The sequence below is a fragment of the Eptatretus burgeri genome, chromosome 4, assembly GCF_056783735.1.
Source record: "Eptatretus burgeri isolate ZD-2024b chromosome 4, Ebu_testis_v1, whole genome shotgun sequence".
NCBI classification, from domain to species: Eukaryota; Metazoa; Chordata; class Myxini; order Myxiniformes; family Myxinidae; genus Eptatretus; species Eptatretus burgeri.
The window spans coordinates 122,486,106-122,499,502 of record NC_140964.1 but is presented as its reverse complement, the minus strand read 5'-3'; the positions used below and the strand labels follow the sequence as shown (position 1 = coordinate 122,499,502).

At 41.9% G+C, this 13,397-nt stretch overlaps 1 protein-coding gene across 1 annotated transcript in view; it reads left to right on the top strand.

Annotated features, from left to right (window-relative positions):
- LOC147029009 (tetratricopeptide repeat protein 39B-like) overlaps positions 1–13,397 on the top strand; it is a 144,270-nt gene that overhangs the window by 47,777 nt on the left and 83,096 nt on the right. Inside the window, exon 4 of the mRNA XM_085879929.1 lies at positions 2,891–2,928. Coding sequence (XP_085736055.1) covers positions 2,891–2,928 — 38 coding nt within the window. The remainder of the gene's footprint in view (positions 1–2,890; positions 2,929–13,397) is intronic.

Below are 13,397 nucleotides of genomic sequence, written 5' to 3'. Positions count from 1 at the left end.
CCACCGACTCTGGTGAGTCGTCTTATATTTATTTATTTTTTCGAGTAATAGGCATCCACAACCATCCTTGACCATGTCGTGGAACCTCAGCCGAGGCCCTTACCTTTCCTTTTTTTCTTCCACCCTCATTTCTCCGCACCCGCATGAGCAATTGACACAAAACTTTCAACATCAGTGTGCCTTGCCATGGATAAAAAAATTTTTCACATAGTTGCATGATTATTGGATGGAAAATGGAGCCAGTGTTCCAAAAAAGTTTGTTTTCTGTGGGCATGCGTTGCAGGGGGTATTTCACGTATCAGGAGTAAATGGCCTCGACCTCGCTTCACTCAGCCTAGGGCAAATCATATTTATTATTAAAACACACGAGTGAAGAACCCGTCCTTACGGGTGGGTTCATCTACCCAGAATAATGGAGGAATTAATTTCTCAATAATTAAGGTACAGCATTTTAACATGACTTGTAGTAGTCACTCCCATCAGGTGGCATTATACAGGTGGCACCAACTCTTCCCCTACCCCACCCCCGAGCTATCAACTCGTTCCGTCCAGTGGTTCAGGAGTGCATAAAAGTCAAACTGACAAACAAACTCGCAAACACTCAAAATATATAGAGTATGATTGAATAGTTCCGAATTTGTGTATTGTTTTGGAATGAATCTTGAAGCAAAGCTTAAAGACTTCATCGAAGTGATTTGGCATTTGCACTTATAGGCATTAGTTTGGAATGGGTGAGTTGCTGTTAAGATTGCAGCATGCATTGTTTAAAGAGGCGACATTTAAGTTTGAATGACAATGCAGCAAATTAAATCAGATCATGACAGCACCTGTAAAGTACAAACACAAACATGGCTTCTGCAGAAAAACAGTGACGGCTACAAACCTGTACTTCTTGTATTCACGTTCATAAAGCCTTGAGAAAGATCCTTATTTTAAAGTAATTTACGTACAAGTGCAGAACTTTATAGCTATTGTACTGTGATGCAGAACTCTTGCACAATAATATTTTTGACTCTCTATCCTGTATTTATTATTTATTTATTTATATTTACTTTTTACAGAATTGTTGCTGTGTTTGAAATCCAGCTCGTTCACTACCTGTATACTCACCCCCCACCCTCCTTCCCATTACTTTCATTCCTCCCCTCACCTAATCTTTCTCTAAGTGTCCCTCTGTTCTGTCCCTTTACCCCACTGTTGGTGTGTTTCCATATTTTCCACCATTCATTCGGTTCTGTTCCATGTTCTATCTTTTCCATGAGCCTTGATTTTGTAAGTCTTGCAGAAAAATGCACAACTCGTAGTGTTGGAGAGCATCCAAACTATATTCCCACTCACGATGTAAATGTGCATTTAAAAAAAATAAAATAAATAAATTTGCTGCACACAGTTGTTTTCAAATCTTATTTCTGAGAATTTCTCCTGTGGGCTGGACAGCCATATAATCTATGTCCCTATAACAAGCAATTATTTCAATTTAAGACTTTAACTGGAGGGGGAGCACTCGGGAGAGTGCAAAACCTCCGCCGCCAATACTGCTGGGTCACTCAAGTGAACCTGATATCTTATTCATTAAATATGATGTCAACAGTGCTGACAGAGTTATAGTTCTTTTCTCCAACATTTTTTTTGGGGGGTGGGGGAGTTGGAAATCACTTAAAACATGTAAAAATGCAAAAAAATAAATAAATAAATAAATCGAAATTTTGTTGAAAAAAAAGTTGCAAACATTTTTTTTTCTCTAACAATTTTTTTTTGGGGGGGGGTTGGAAATCACTTAAAACATGTAGAAATGCAAAAGAAATTTTTTTTTCTTTTTTGGGGGGGGGTAATTTTTTTTGGGGGGGTTGGAAATCACTTAAAACATGTAAAAATGCAAAAAATAAATATTTTTTTCTCAATTTTTTTTGGGGGGGTTGGAAATCGCTTAAAATATGTAGAAAGGCAAAAAAAAAAAATTTTCTCTAACAATTTTTTGGTGGGGATAACAATTTTTTGGGGGGGGTTGGAAATCACTTCAAACATGTTGAAATGCAAAAAAAAAATTCTCTAAATTTTTTTTTGGGGGGTAACAATTTTTTTTGGGGGGGGGGGGTTGGAAATCACTTAAAACATGTAGAAATGCAAAAAAAAAAATTTGCCCTAGCAATTTTTTTTTTGCGGGGGGGGGGGAAACCAAGTCCAAAATTTAATGGCATGATCCTTGGACCATACCTTACCCCCCCCCCACCAAGTTTCGTCGAAATCCGTTGAGGAGTTTTTCCATAATACTGTTCAAAAACAAACAAACAAACAAACAAACAGAAAGGGGTGAAAACAGTAACCTCCATCCATCTTCGAAGATGGCGGAGGTTAAAAATATTAAAAAAACGAAAAGCAAAGGAGTATTTTTTTTTCGTTAAGCGTTTGATACTGCTTTATTTTTGTTTTTTCAGATTTGTATGTCATACTTATAATTTTACCTTTTTTGTGCAGCCCAAGTTCCTTATTCCCAATCAGATATTTTCATCAGTTCATGTCTTTCTTGTATCCACCTACCTTGTGTGGTCACCTTTGCTTCCCAGAAGGGATGACCACCTGATGTTGTTTTACTGTTCTCTTAAAAAAGGTTTTCAGAAGCTGTATTTGAGCACCGTTGCTACATTGTCATGTACTTGATGTAACAATGCGACTCAGTTTTCATGCTTGCTTTGGTAACGCAATGTTTGATTTTAATTTTGTTTTTATTTAGTTATTTTTTTCCACATCCGAGTTCAGGTAGATTGCAAAAATATCACTATCTGCAGCAAGTGGATGGAGAAAATGTGCTTAGTAAGAAGATTATAGCAAATGGATGTGAAAACAAAATGTTAATTGATTGAGCAATAACCTTTTCAAATGTCTCACTCAGATTCAGGCGGAAAACGGGAAGAGATATACCATCTGAAGGTGAGATTTTAATGTTTATATATATTGTCACTTCCAAAAATGCAATGGCACTACTACTACCTTTTATTTTACAGTTGTACTGAAAATCCATCGCGTACAGGTGAAGGACGAACACCTCTTTAATGCCTGATGGGAGACGATGGATAAATTACCGTAGAGTATAGAATTTTGATCCTTGAATCTCAGCAACCTCAGCAATGTGTTACCCAAGTGTTATTGCTTCATTTAATTAATGGTTATGGTATTGCATTGAAATAATTGCTCATTTGCTGTGTGTGTGTGTGTGTGTGTGTGTGTGTGTGTGTGTGTGTGTGTGTGTGTGTGTGTGTGTGTGTGTGTGTGTGTGTGTGTGTGTGTGTGTGTGTGTGTGTGTGTGTGTGTGTGTGTGTGTGTGTAGCGCAGTAGGGTGAAGCAATAGGTTCACTGTCTGTCTGTCTGTGTGTCTACAGACATCTATGATCGAGGAACGACTTTATTTCAATTTAATTTTACATTTTGAACACTGCAGAATACAAATTTAACAAGACTCGGAACACGAACCTGCAGTTTAGTAGTAGTTTGTTCTGAACATGGCAAATTGTACAGAATCTCATCCCGAGTGTGTATGTAAAGAGAGGAGTAAGGTAACTTTTTTTTTTTACTCTGCCTGCCATACAGGCAAACAAACAAAATTGAAAATCATTCCAAACAGGAAACTTACTGTTTTTTTTACGGACGTCATAAAGGACGCAAACAACAGGCACTACTAACTAATTTTATGTGGTGTTAGTGGTGTTTGTTGTTGTTTAGCCCAGGACAGTTCTCTCCACCAAGCCGATCAATCTCCCAGGAGCGAACCAGATATCCACCACATCCAGGATGGTGTACCCCCCACTTTCATAAGGTCAGGGCCATGTGAGAGACAGACAGACAGACAGACACGAGGGAAAGGGCCGGTCCATGGGGGTGATCGGCACTCTGATTATGACCACGCTGCCCTGACGAATCCGGGTAGCAGGGAAGAATGGGGAATATTTGGCCCCCGACTTGCGTTGGGGGGGGGGGATGTTTAACCACTGCCAAGAGGCATCCCCTCTTGTTGCAATTTATTGTGTAAAAAGATGGTGCATCAACGGTGGTAAACTTTGGAAAAAAAACAGGGTTTGTTTTTCCTTTTTTTTCATATACAGCCTTTAAAACCATATTATGTGCATTTGTGAAGGTACAATATATGCAAAAATTTCATCATCATCTTTGGATTTTCATTCCTGAGATGTATAATAAAGATCAATTCAGGATAACACTGTTCCTGATGGCAAAATGACCTTGTCTGCAAAGAATAACCAATTGATTTATTTCCTACACTTGACATTGAAGGTCTTTGCTCAATTTTAGGTAATAATCATTGTGTAGATATACCCAGAAAGTTGAAATAAGGGTGTAGGAATTCACTCGTGATAATGCTCCTCAAAAGATGGACTTATAATGTCTTTATGAGGAGGGCGCAACAAAGTCTATGTTTTCCTGTTACATTCCACGCAGGATCCACTTCTTTTATGGCCATAGTTATTCCCACGTTCTTATGGGTTTGGCTAGGGGGTATTTTTGGCCAAGGTCTTTTGCAAAGTGCTTGGCCAGGCCTGACGCTCGACTCATGGTTGCGGCAGGAATTTGGAAATTTGCCCATGGTGCCAGCAATAGCTCACCTACTCTTCGCGAAGCACACCACGGGATACCAACGGTGTACCGACGATTGCTGGCAGACAGGACACCAGTTTCATGCCCATTTCAGACGGCACACACATTGATGAATGACCCTGACTGTGAAACACCGGGATCCCATTCACACAGAATAATTTTATATGTTGCTTTGCTGATTATGCCATTTGTATGTGAATGCCAAAAATGTAATTGGTTCACCTTAAAAAATTGTATGCAGGATGTAATGCTCGTAGTGGACTTGCCACACACACACACACACACACACACACACACACACACACACACACACACACACACACACACACACACACACACACACACACACACACACACACACACACACACACACAAACACAAACACACACAAACACACACACACAAACACACACACACACACACACACACACACACACACACACACACACACAAACACACACATCTTGCACATATGTCACACACTTCGACATACAGGAGACACAACACAGGACTGCTAGATGAGACCAACACAGCCACTGAGTTTTGGTGAAGTGCCATCACTTCCCAGGGCACTCTGGGTTGCAGCGACATCACAACAATGGCACCGCCTTTCTCAACTCACTCAGCAGGGCATTTCCTAAGGAGGAATTTTCACCGCCCCATGGATGCCAACTTATTGGGATTGTCTGTGCTCTATCCTTTCAAATGCTGAACCTCAAACAAGGAAACGGCACGCACCATTTTTAAAGTCTTTCGCGTGACTCTGCCGGGCTTTGAATCGCCGACCTCCCAATCTTGGAGTAAACACTCTCACCATTACAGTACATTACACCACCAAGTGTCGTATGTAATGTAAGGGTTTATAATATAATCTCAGCATCGTTTTACACAGACAGGTAGATGGCCACAGCTGAGTCATACTCTGTATTCAAAACTGAAGGCACAACCAAGTAGCATAGCTGTTCATCAAGCAAGGTTCAAGTTTGACATTTCTACCACTGAGGGGTTTTCATCTGGAAGTGTGCAGGTATTGTGTACCTGATTAACAATCCGACCAAGAAGAATCGCATTTTTTTTTCTTTCTTTTTTTTGACAATTTGGTTACTGAGTAATACAATTTAATTTTCACATGTTCTTGGACAAGCACGCTGGAAGAGCCGTACCACAAATCGCACACACATGAGATGACTCCACATTTGACTTCGGAGAAATCTCACTAAAAATGCCTTTCCTTTCGGTACACCTTATTGACTGCCATTGGCTTCATATCCCCTGATTGTTCGACTTCACAATTTTGCTTTTATTTCTCTGTTTCGAACCTCGGGGTAAAAAAAACAATACACCTGTGTCATCAATATGATACCTATCGTGATACACATAAGATACAATTTGATATACGTCTCACGTTGGTCTTCCTTTAATGTCAAATTGAAAAGGACTTGTACATTGTTGAGTTATCTTATTTATTTGGAATGCACGTCGGATATAAAATGTTGTGTGTCCGTTGTTCACCGCATGTGGTTTATCATACTGTACCAAGGAAACATATTGAGCTCATTGAGATGTCGTCCTTGTTTGGCAGCGGCTAAAATCCAAAGTCCAAGATTCAAGCCGCCAACATGAATTGCATTCTGTCAATGTTATCATGAGAATTGTTACCATCATGAGAACGAAATGTGTCACTGTAATGAACCTCCCTTGTGATCATAATGTGCTGTTTCATTGCACCAAGTAGTTGGTAGTCATTGTTTTAATTGCCTGCAGAACCTTTTTATGATCTCTCTCGCATTTTACATTTGCAAATACAACCCGTTGCTTCACTAATGGGGATATTAATTGGGAGGAAAGGGGATGGAGAAGGGGGTGAGGGGTTGGAGGAGGGGGAGATAGAGCACTGAGGAGAGGGGGGGTAGAGCACTGAGTAGGGGGGGAGGTAGAGCACTGAGGAGGGGGGAGAGAGGATGGAGGGGGAGAGAGGATGGAGAAGGAGGGGGAGAGGGGATAGAGGAGGGGAGGGGGGAGAGAGAGAGGATAGAGGGGGAGAGAGGATAAAGGAGGGGGAGAGGATGGAGGAGGGGGGAGGGAGAGAGAGGATGGAGGAAGGGGGATGAGATGGTGGAGGATGGAGGGGGAGAGAGGACGGAAGAAGGTGGGGGGAGAGAGAGGACAGAGGAGGGGGAGGGGAAGGGAAGGCAGCATGGGAGGAGGGGAAGGGAAGGCAGCATGAGGAGGGGAGAGGGGAAGGGAAGGCAGCATGTGAGGAGGGGAAGGGAAGACAGCATGTGGAGGGGGAGGGAAGGCAGGGGGGGGGAAAGGGAAGGGCACGCAAACAGAAACATTTTCTTTTTAACCACAGGGGTAATTAAAACCTCAGCACCTTATGTCAGGTCAGATTAGATCTGTGACTTGCTGCAGGTACCTTGTAAACCTGTACTAACGTGTTCCATGGTTGGGTTGTCGGCGACTAAACCGTCTCCCCCACCAAGTTTCCGGGTGAGGAGGGTGTATGATGTGGACACCCAGCAGGATGAAGAACAAAACCCGTCAAAGAACGGAGGAGCTCCTTGTGAGCCAACGGCCATTGATACCTAGTGCCCAACTGTGTCTGCGGCCGTCCTCCTGCAGTTGGGTTAATTTTGATGAGGAAGTTGGTGGCAGGATTTGTGCTCCGGCCACCGTAAAACCCTTCATTCTGCATAACATTCTAAAAGCATCAAAAAATCTGAAAACCCACTCCACTGGAGTACCACGTATGCAGTTTCCCTTTGCAGGGCAGCTCACCGGATGATGGGATTGGGGCAAAGCCTTCGGTACCCCCAATCTTTTATGAAAGGAGGGAAACTATGGGGTAACCTTCCTGGATCAGATTAAGGTAGTGTGTGACGGGGTTGTGCTGAGGTGTCGTCCACCAGACGGCGGTCTCCTTGGGTTAACCTGAGGCGGTCCCTTCGGGTGGGTGCCTGGAATGTCCTATCCCTAAGAGAGGATGATCACCTGTCACTGTTATCATCTGAGCGCAAGCGTTTGGACATCGGTATTGCAGCTCTCTCTGAGGTTCGGAGACCGGATTGCAGTGAGGGCATGGTGGGTGGTTACACCTACTATTGGTCTGGTCGCTCTGATGGTTACCATACCCAAGGAGTTGCTGTAGCTGTGTCCAATAAGCTGACCCCAATGATAATTGTGGTAACACCGGTCAACGAGCGTATTATGAGATTAAGGATTCGTCACTCCTTAGATGTCATTTCCATGGTGTCTGTATGCTCAGACTGAGGCGAGTGATCTCACCGTGAAGAACACATCCTATTCCACGCTGGAATCTGTGGTTGAACAGTGCCCCAGGTAAAATATTCTTCTCGTGTTGGGGGATTTCAATGCATCGACTGGAACTGATAGGGATGGTTATGAGACGTGTGTGTGCAGGATATCTCAAAAAGTTGCAGACGGATTCGGATGAAATTTTTTGAAGAGGTTAGGTGTGTAACAGGGAAGAATTGATTCAATTTTGGTGAAGATCCGAGTCTGGATCCGGATCTGATAATTTTTAAAGTGATTCTTCACCATTGAGAGATGGGGCCAAAAACTCTGCATCGCATGATATTTGAAAAATGTATTGTGCCCGATTATGTTTTCGTGGATCAGGCATTGAGTGGCGGAGGTTTGTGCTCTACCGAGTGCCCTTCTCATATCATATAAAGTGTTGTCTGATTAAAGTTAGTCATATGTAGTAATACTTTAAATATAAGTAATTATTAAATAAGTTTGAATAAGGATATTTCATTGCTGTGTTGACTGTCTGGACACAACTTTGGGTTGTCGGTCTATTGATGTTGAGTATTCTACTGATGTGGACCTGCGACCGGGGTTGTGGGTCCACTGTTTGGAGAGGTTCTGGACTGAAAGGATCGAAACCTCGAGCCAAAACGGTGCCCAGCTGATGATCCGGGCAGTTGGGAAATCGGTAAATTGCTTATGAGTTAAGGTTGTAACTTCAAATAAAATAGCTTTTGAAAGTACGTACCAGTACAGTGTGTGTGTGTGTATGTGTGTATGTGTGTGTGTGTGTGTGTGTGTGTGTGTGTGTGTGTGTGTGTGTGTGTGTGTGTGTGTGTGTTTTATGTCATGTCATGTCTCGCTTCCTTCTTGGAACTACGGTGCAGTCATTGGTCTTTATTTTTATGAAAGTTTTTCACCGAGCATTTGGCATAATTGGGAAAGTTCATTCCAGTTGATGAAAATGCAAACTTTTGACTCACCTTATACTTCATGGTTAAAAAAATTGAAATATGAACAACTGGTCAGGCTTCTTCCCGTAACAAACAAAGTGATGGAATCTATCATTGCTGCAGATCCTCGGTATGATTTGTTCTCCAATTCTCTAATTTCTGATCATCAGTTCGGCCACCCTCCTGGCTATTATACCATGGACACTGATTATTTTAACCCAACAATGGATGGACGTACTAAGTCTCAAACGAGAGGTCGGGCCATCTCTCGACGTCTCTCGAGCTTTCAATACATTCCCAGCCTGACCTAAAACCTGTCTGTTAATGGTATTCATTGGCCCCTCCTTGAATGATTATCAGATTTTCTCTGCAAGTGGAAACACAGGTTTGCTCTTGCTGACAACATTCTGCATTGAGATTTCCCTCTTGAGGCTGGGTGCATTTTACTACCTACCTATTCTTGATCAACATTAATTTCCTCTGCTTCCATGGATAATCATCTGTACAAATTAGCAGATGATCGCCCTGTGCAGGACTGTACGCCATACTTCTCAAACACAAGCTGCTGAAGCATCCATTTCAGAAATAAATAAAAAAAACAACGAATGTCATGGAGGACGCAGAGCCCTGAATACACATTGAAAATGGGATGTTTAGGTGTTATTTTTAAGTTGTCTGCTGGTAGTGGAAATTGTAAAGCGTATACAAATACATTGACAATTAAATATTGTGCATTAGTCATGCAGAATCCAAGGTGGTATGCTGGTAGTAGGGAAGGTGAAGTGAACTTAAATGTATAATTGAAGGTGTTAGGTTGGTAGTGGAGATGGTGAAGTGCATATAAATAATTCAGTTGTGTGTTCATAGTGGATAAGGTAAAGTACAGAAAATATTATAATCGATGAATATATAAATAAATAATTCAAAAGTTGTGTTGGTAGTGGAGATGGTAAAATTTATATAAATTAATAATAATAGTTCCTCAAAACATTATACTGTACAATACGTCGATTCGTTAACCCGCTGCCAATTGTGTTGTTTTCTTTTTCTATGAGCCCAGATTTCTGTACACAAAAATAATCATGATGATGATGATCTTACAGTAACCAAAAATATTGCCTATTTGTTTATTTTTTCATTTTGCTTTCCTATTAATATCTACTTTCTCCGAGAGCTGAACATGGTGTCAGCGAATCACTGGCGTTACGCCATGTGTCGACGTTTCCTCATCCTTAATATCACCTCCTACAGTACGGGTCAGTGGTTAAACCACTTGCACTATTCCACGTGTTCAGACGGAAATTGCAAGTAGTCTCGCCACATTTGTGGGGATGGGGAGAGGGGTTTAATTTTTGTGCCCATAACCTGACCCTGGGGACAATCCCGACCACATATTTGAGGGAAATTGGCCAAGCAGTTTTTGATTTGTATAAGGTTCAGACATGCATACAACGTACAGAGAATTGGCGAATTTCAAATGTAGTATGTTTTTCCTATTTTAAATATGCACAGAAGCTAATCATTTTACAAGTTGCACAATTTCACAATTTCGAGCACGTGGCGTCGATTGCAGTTAAAGCAATGAATACCTTCGTATTTAAAAGAACACCCGAAAAGTCAAGTATTATGCGTTTTATCAATACCACACTAATTTGGCTCCAATTTGAGAGCAAGGAGAACTCACGACATTGGATGTGAACCTGCTAGAATTTAAAACTGGATGTATCGCACAGGCAAGTTTCACAAGGACATTTCAATAAAAGGGTAATGCAAACACAATTGATTTATACGAAGCAAAAGTTGATAAGTCTGTTTCCTGCTGTGGAAAGTGACGTGCAGCTGAGGTTTTTCAGCATTAGCCCTTTATCAGAGTGAAAAATAACATAAATTGGAAACTCTTTGTTTTTAACCTCCGCCATCAAAGATGGACGGAGGTTACTGTTTTCACCCCTGTCTGTTTGTTTGTTTGTTTGTTTGTGAACAGTATTACGGAAAAAACTCCTTGACGGATTTCGACGAAACTTGGTGGGGGGGTGAAGTATGGTCCAAGGATCATGCCAGTACATTTTGGACTTGGTCGAAAGTCCAATATGGCCGCTATGGCGGCCATTTTGAAAAAATATTTGAATTTTTGTTTTTGCATTTCTACATGTTTTAAGTGATTTCGAACCAAAAAAAAAAATTTGTTAGAGAAAAAAAAAACAAATTTTGCAACTTTTTCTCAAAAAAATTGCGTTTTTATTTGAAAAATATTTGAATATTTTTTTGCATTTCTACATGTTTTAAGTGATTTCCAACCCCCCAAAAAAAATTGATAGAGAAAAAAGAAAACTTAGAAATTTTGCACCTTTTTTTTTCAAAGAAATTTCGATTTTTTTTTTTGGGGGGGGGGGAATTTCTACATGCGCATCGCTCTAGTTTAGTTTATTCAATCGTGGTTCAGTAGAGTCTGATCCGTTTTGACCTACAATGAATAGGATATCAGCTTCACTTAAGTGACCCAGCAGTATTGGCGGCGGAGGTTTTGCACTCTACCGAATGCTCCCCCTCGAGTTCTTCAAACTGTCTTGTTCTCTTTTGGGGCAACCATTGTACAAAGGTGATTTCCCTATCTTGACATCTGTAGACTCACTGAATCTAATTTTTGATTGGTTATGTCTCCCTGTGTCTGTTTTTGTGGATATGTATGCCTCGGGTTTTTTTTTCCACCAGGATCAGATATCTGATTTTCCAGTCATAATTCTGTGATCAGTCTTTGGAACAGGCTGTTACTTGTTGCCACCTTGGAATATATTGTTTCAGCCATGGGTAACGAGTGTATTATGAGGGGTTAATCCTCGTCTCTCCTCGGAAGAACTGGACCTGTGTCCACCGCTCACAATTAACTTCATGGTGCGGTGAGTTGCTTAACAACCACGAACACCAATCAGTTAAACACGAGTTCCAGTGTCCACAGTCTAATTTTCCACTTGACTAGAGGTCACATGACCTCCTGACAAGGAAATGCGCCCCCGGCGATGCACCAATCTTATTTTTATTAGATCTTAAGTAATGCGGCCGAGCGTTTACCACTGGTGCATGCCGACTATGACAGGTTAATTAGTTTGGGAATTATAATCTCCCAATCTATCTTGGTTCAGCCAATGGAAGGAAATGACAATCATGGACAGGTTGAAATGTCAACAAAGAATTTATTATGAAGAAAAATAAATAAACTGAAGAACTTTTTATTTCCTTGTTGATTAAATGGATGAATTCAAATCAAATGTTCAATCAACAAAATAATCTCAAACAAATGAATAATTCAACAAGCATTTATAGAAAAATGGACAAAGAGCAGATGCTCATCACTCTGCCCTACTTAACAATTAAACACGAGATATGGGTACCCAGCAGATCATTCAGGGGGAGAAGAAATCCGGTCTCGGCTTACCAAGGTGGAAGTCGTCGTGCGTCCACTAAAATAACCCAAAATATGTGAGCCTGCCTTGGTCTACCTCTCCAGATGAGCTCTCCACAGCTTGGCTCGTTTCCACTGCCAGCACCCTGCCTTGCCGTGTACCCACCCACAAACAGGCTCGAACACCAATCGATGTTATGTCGTCACCCCCAGGAACCAGGAACGCCAAGAACCAGGTCCCGAGCAGAACCAGCAGGAACAGTCCAACTGTTATCAACTGCCATTGCCGCTGTCCCCAACAATCAGGAGCTGTCAGAAGCTGTCACCAACTGTCAGCAGGATCTCTTACCAACTCCAACAGGGCAGCCCCACTGCCCCTCCACAGGTGACGAGTGCAGGTAGAGCCCCAAGCATGACTCCAGCCAAATCCAGCCTGCCTATTGGTGAATCGCCGCACAAAACCCCCAACCCTTCCATTCCCACACTAATTCTCTCCCGACCATCGAATAAGATGCAACTCCCAAACACAGTCCCGGTCCAAACAACGCCATGCTCTGGGCACCAGACGAACGCCAGAAAGCAGCCACCTGCCGGAACAACCGAGCAGAAACATGAAGCGCCCACAGAACACCAACGGGCAACCACCGCCTTCCTGCCCCGCCCGACACGAAGAAGAGCCAATGAACGGGGCCTCGATCACCAATGGAAAAATGTGGGTGTCAAATGTCGAGGAATCAAGGTGGGTGTCGAATGACAATGGAAAAAGATGGGTGCTGAGGTAAATGATCCGAGACCACAGCCACGTTTGGTCATCAGAATGAACTTCGGGAAAAGCTTGCGGTATGATTAATGTATTAAATGTCCTGTAAGTCCAATGCGAAAATGATAACGAAAATAAAATGTGTAAATAAATCGTGTATTTCCAAGGCAATGTGTCTTTATGGAAAGGGAATAGAGCAAGTATCCGTTGGGCTAACGGCCATCTTGTGTCATGCATGAACGGTGACTATTGCTCATGCAGAAATGAAAACTGATGTAAAATCATACATCATGAACATGTCATAAAGAGGAAAAGGTTATCCCACAAGAAAGAAAGGGAACCTATTATTTACCCTTCTCCAACGCATCAGAGTTAGAATCCCACCAGACAAGGGGATGGGTCTATT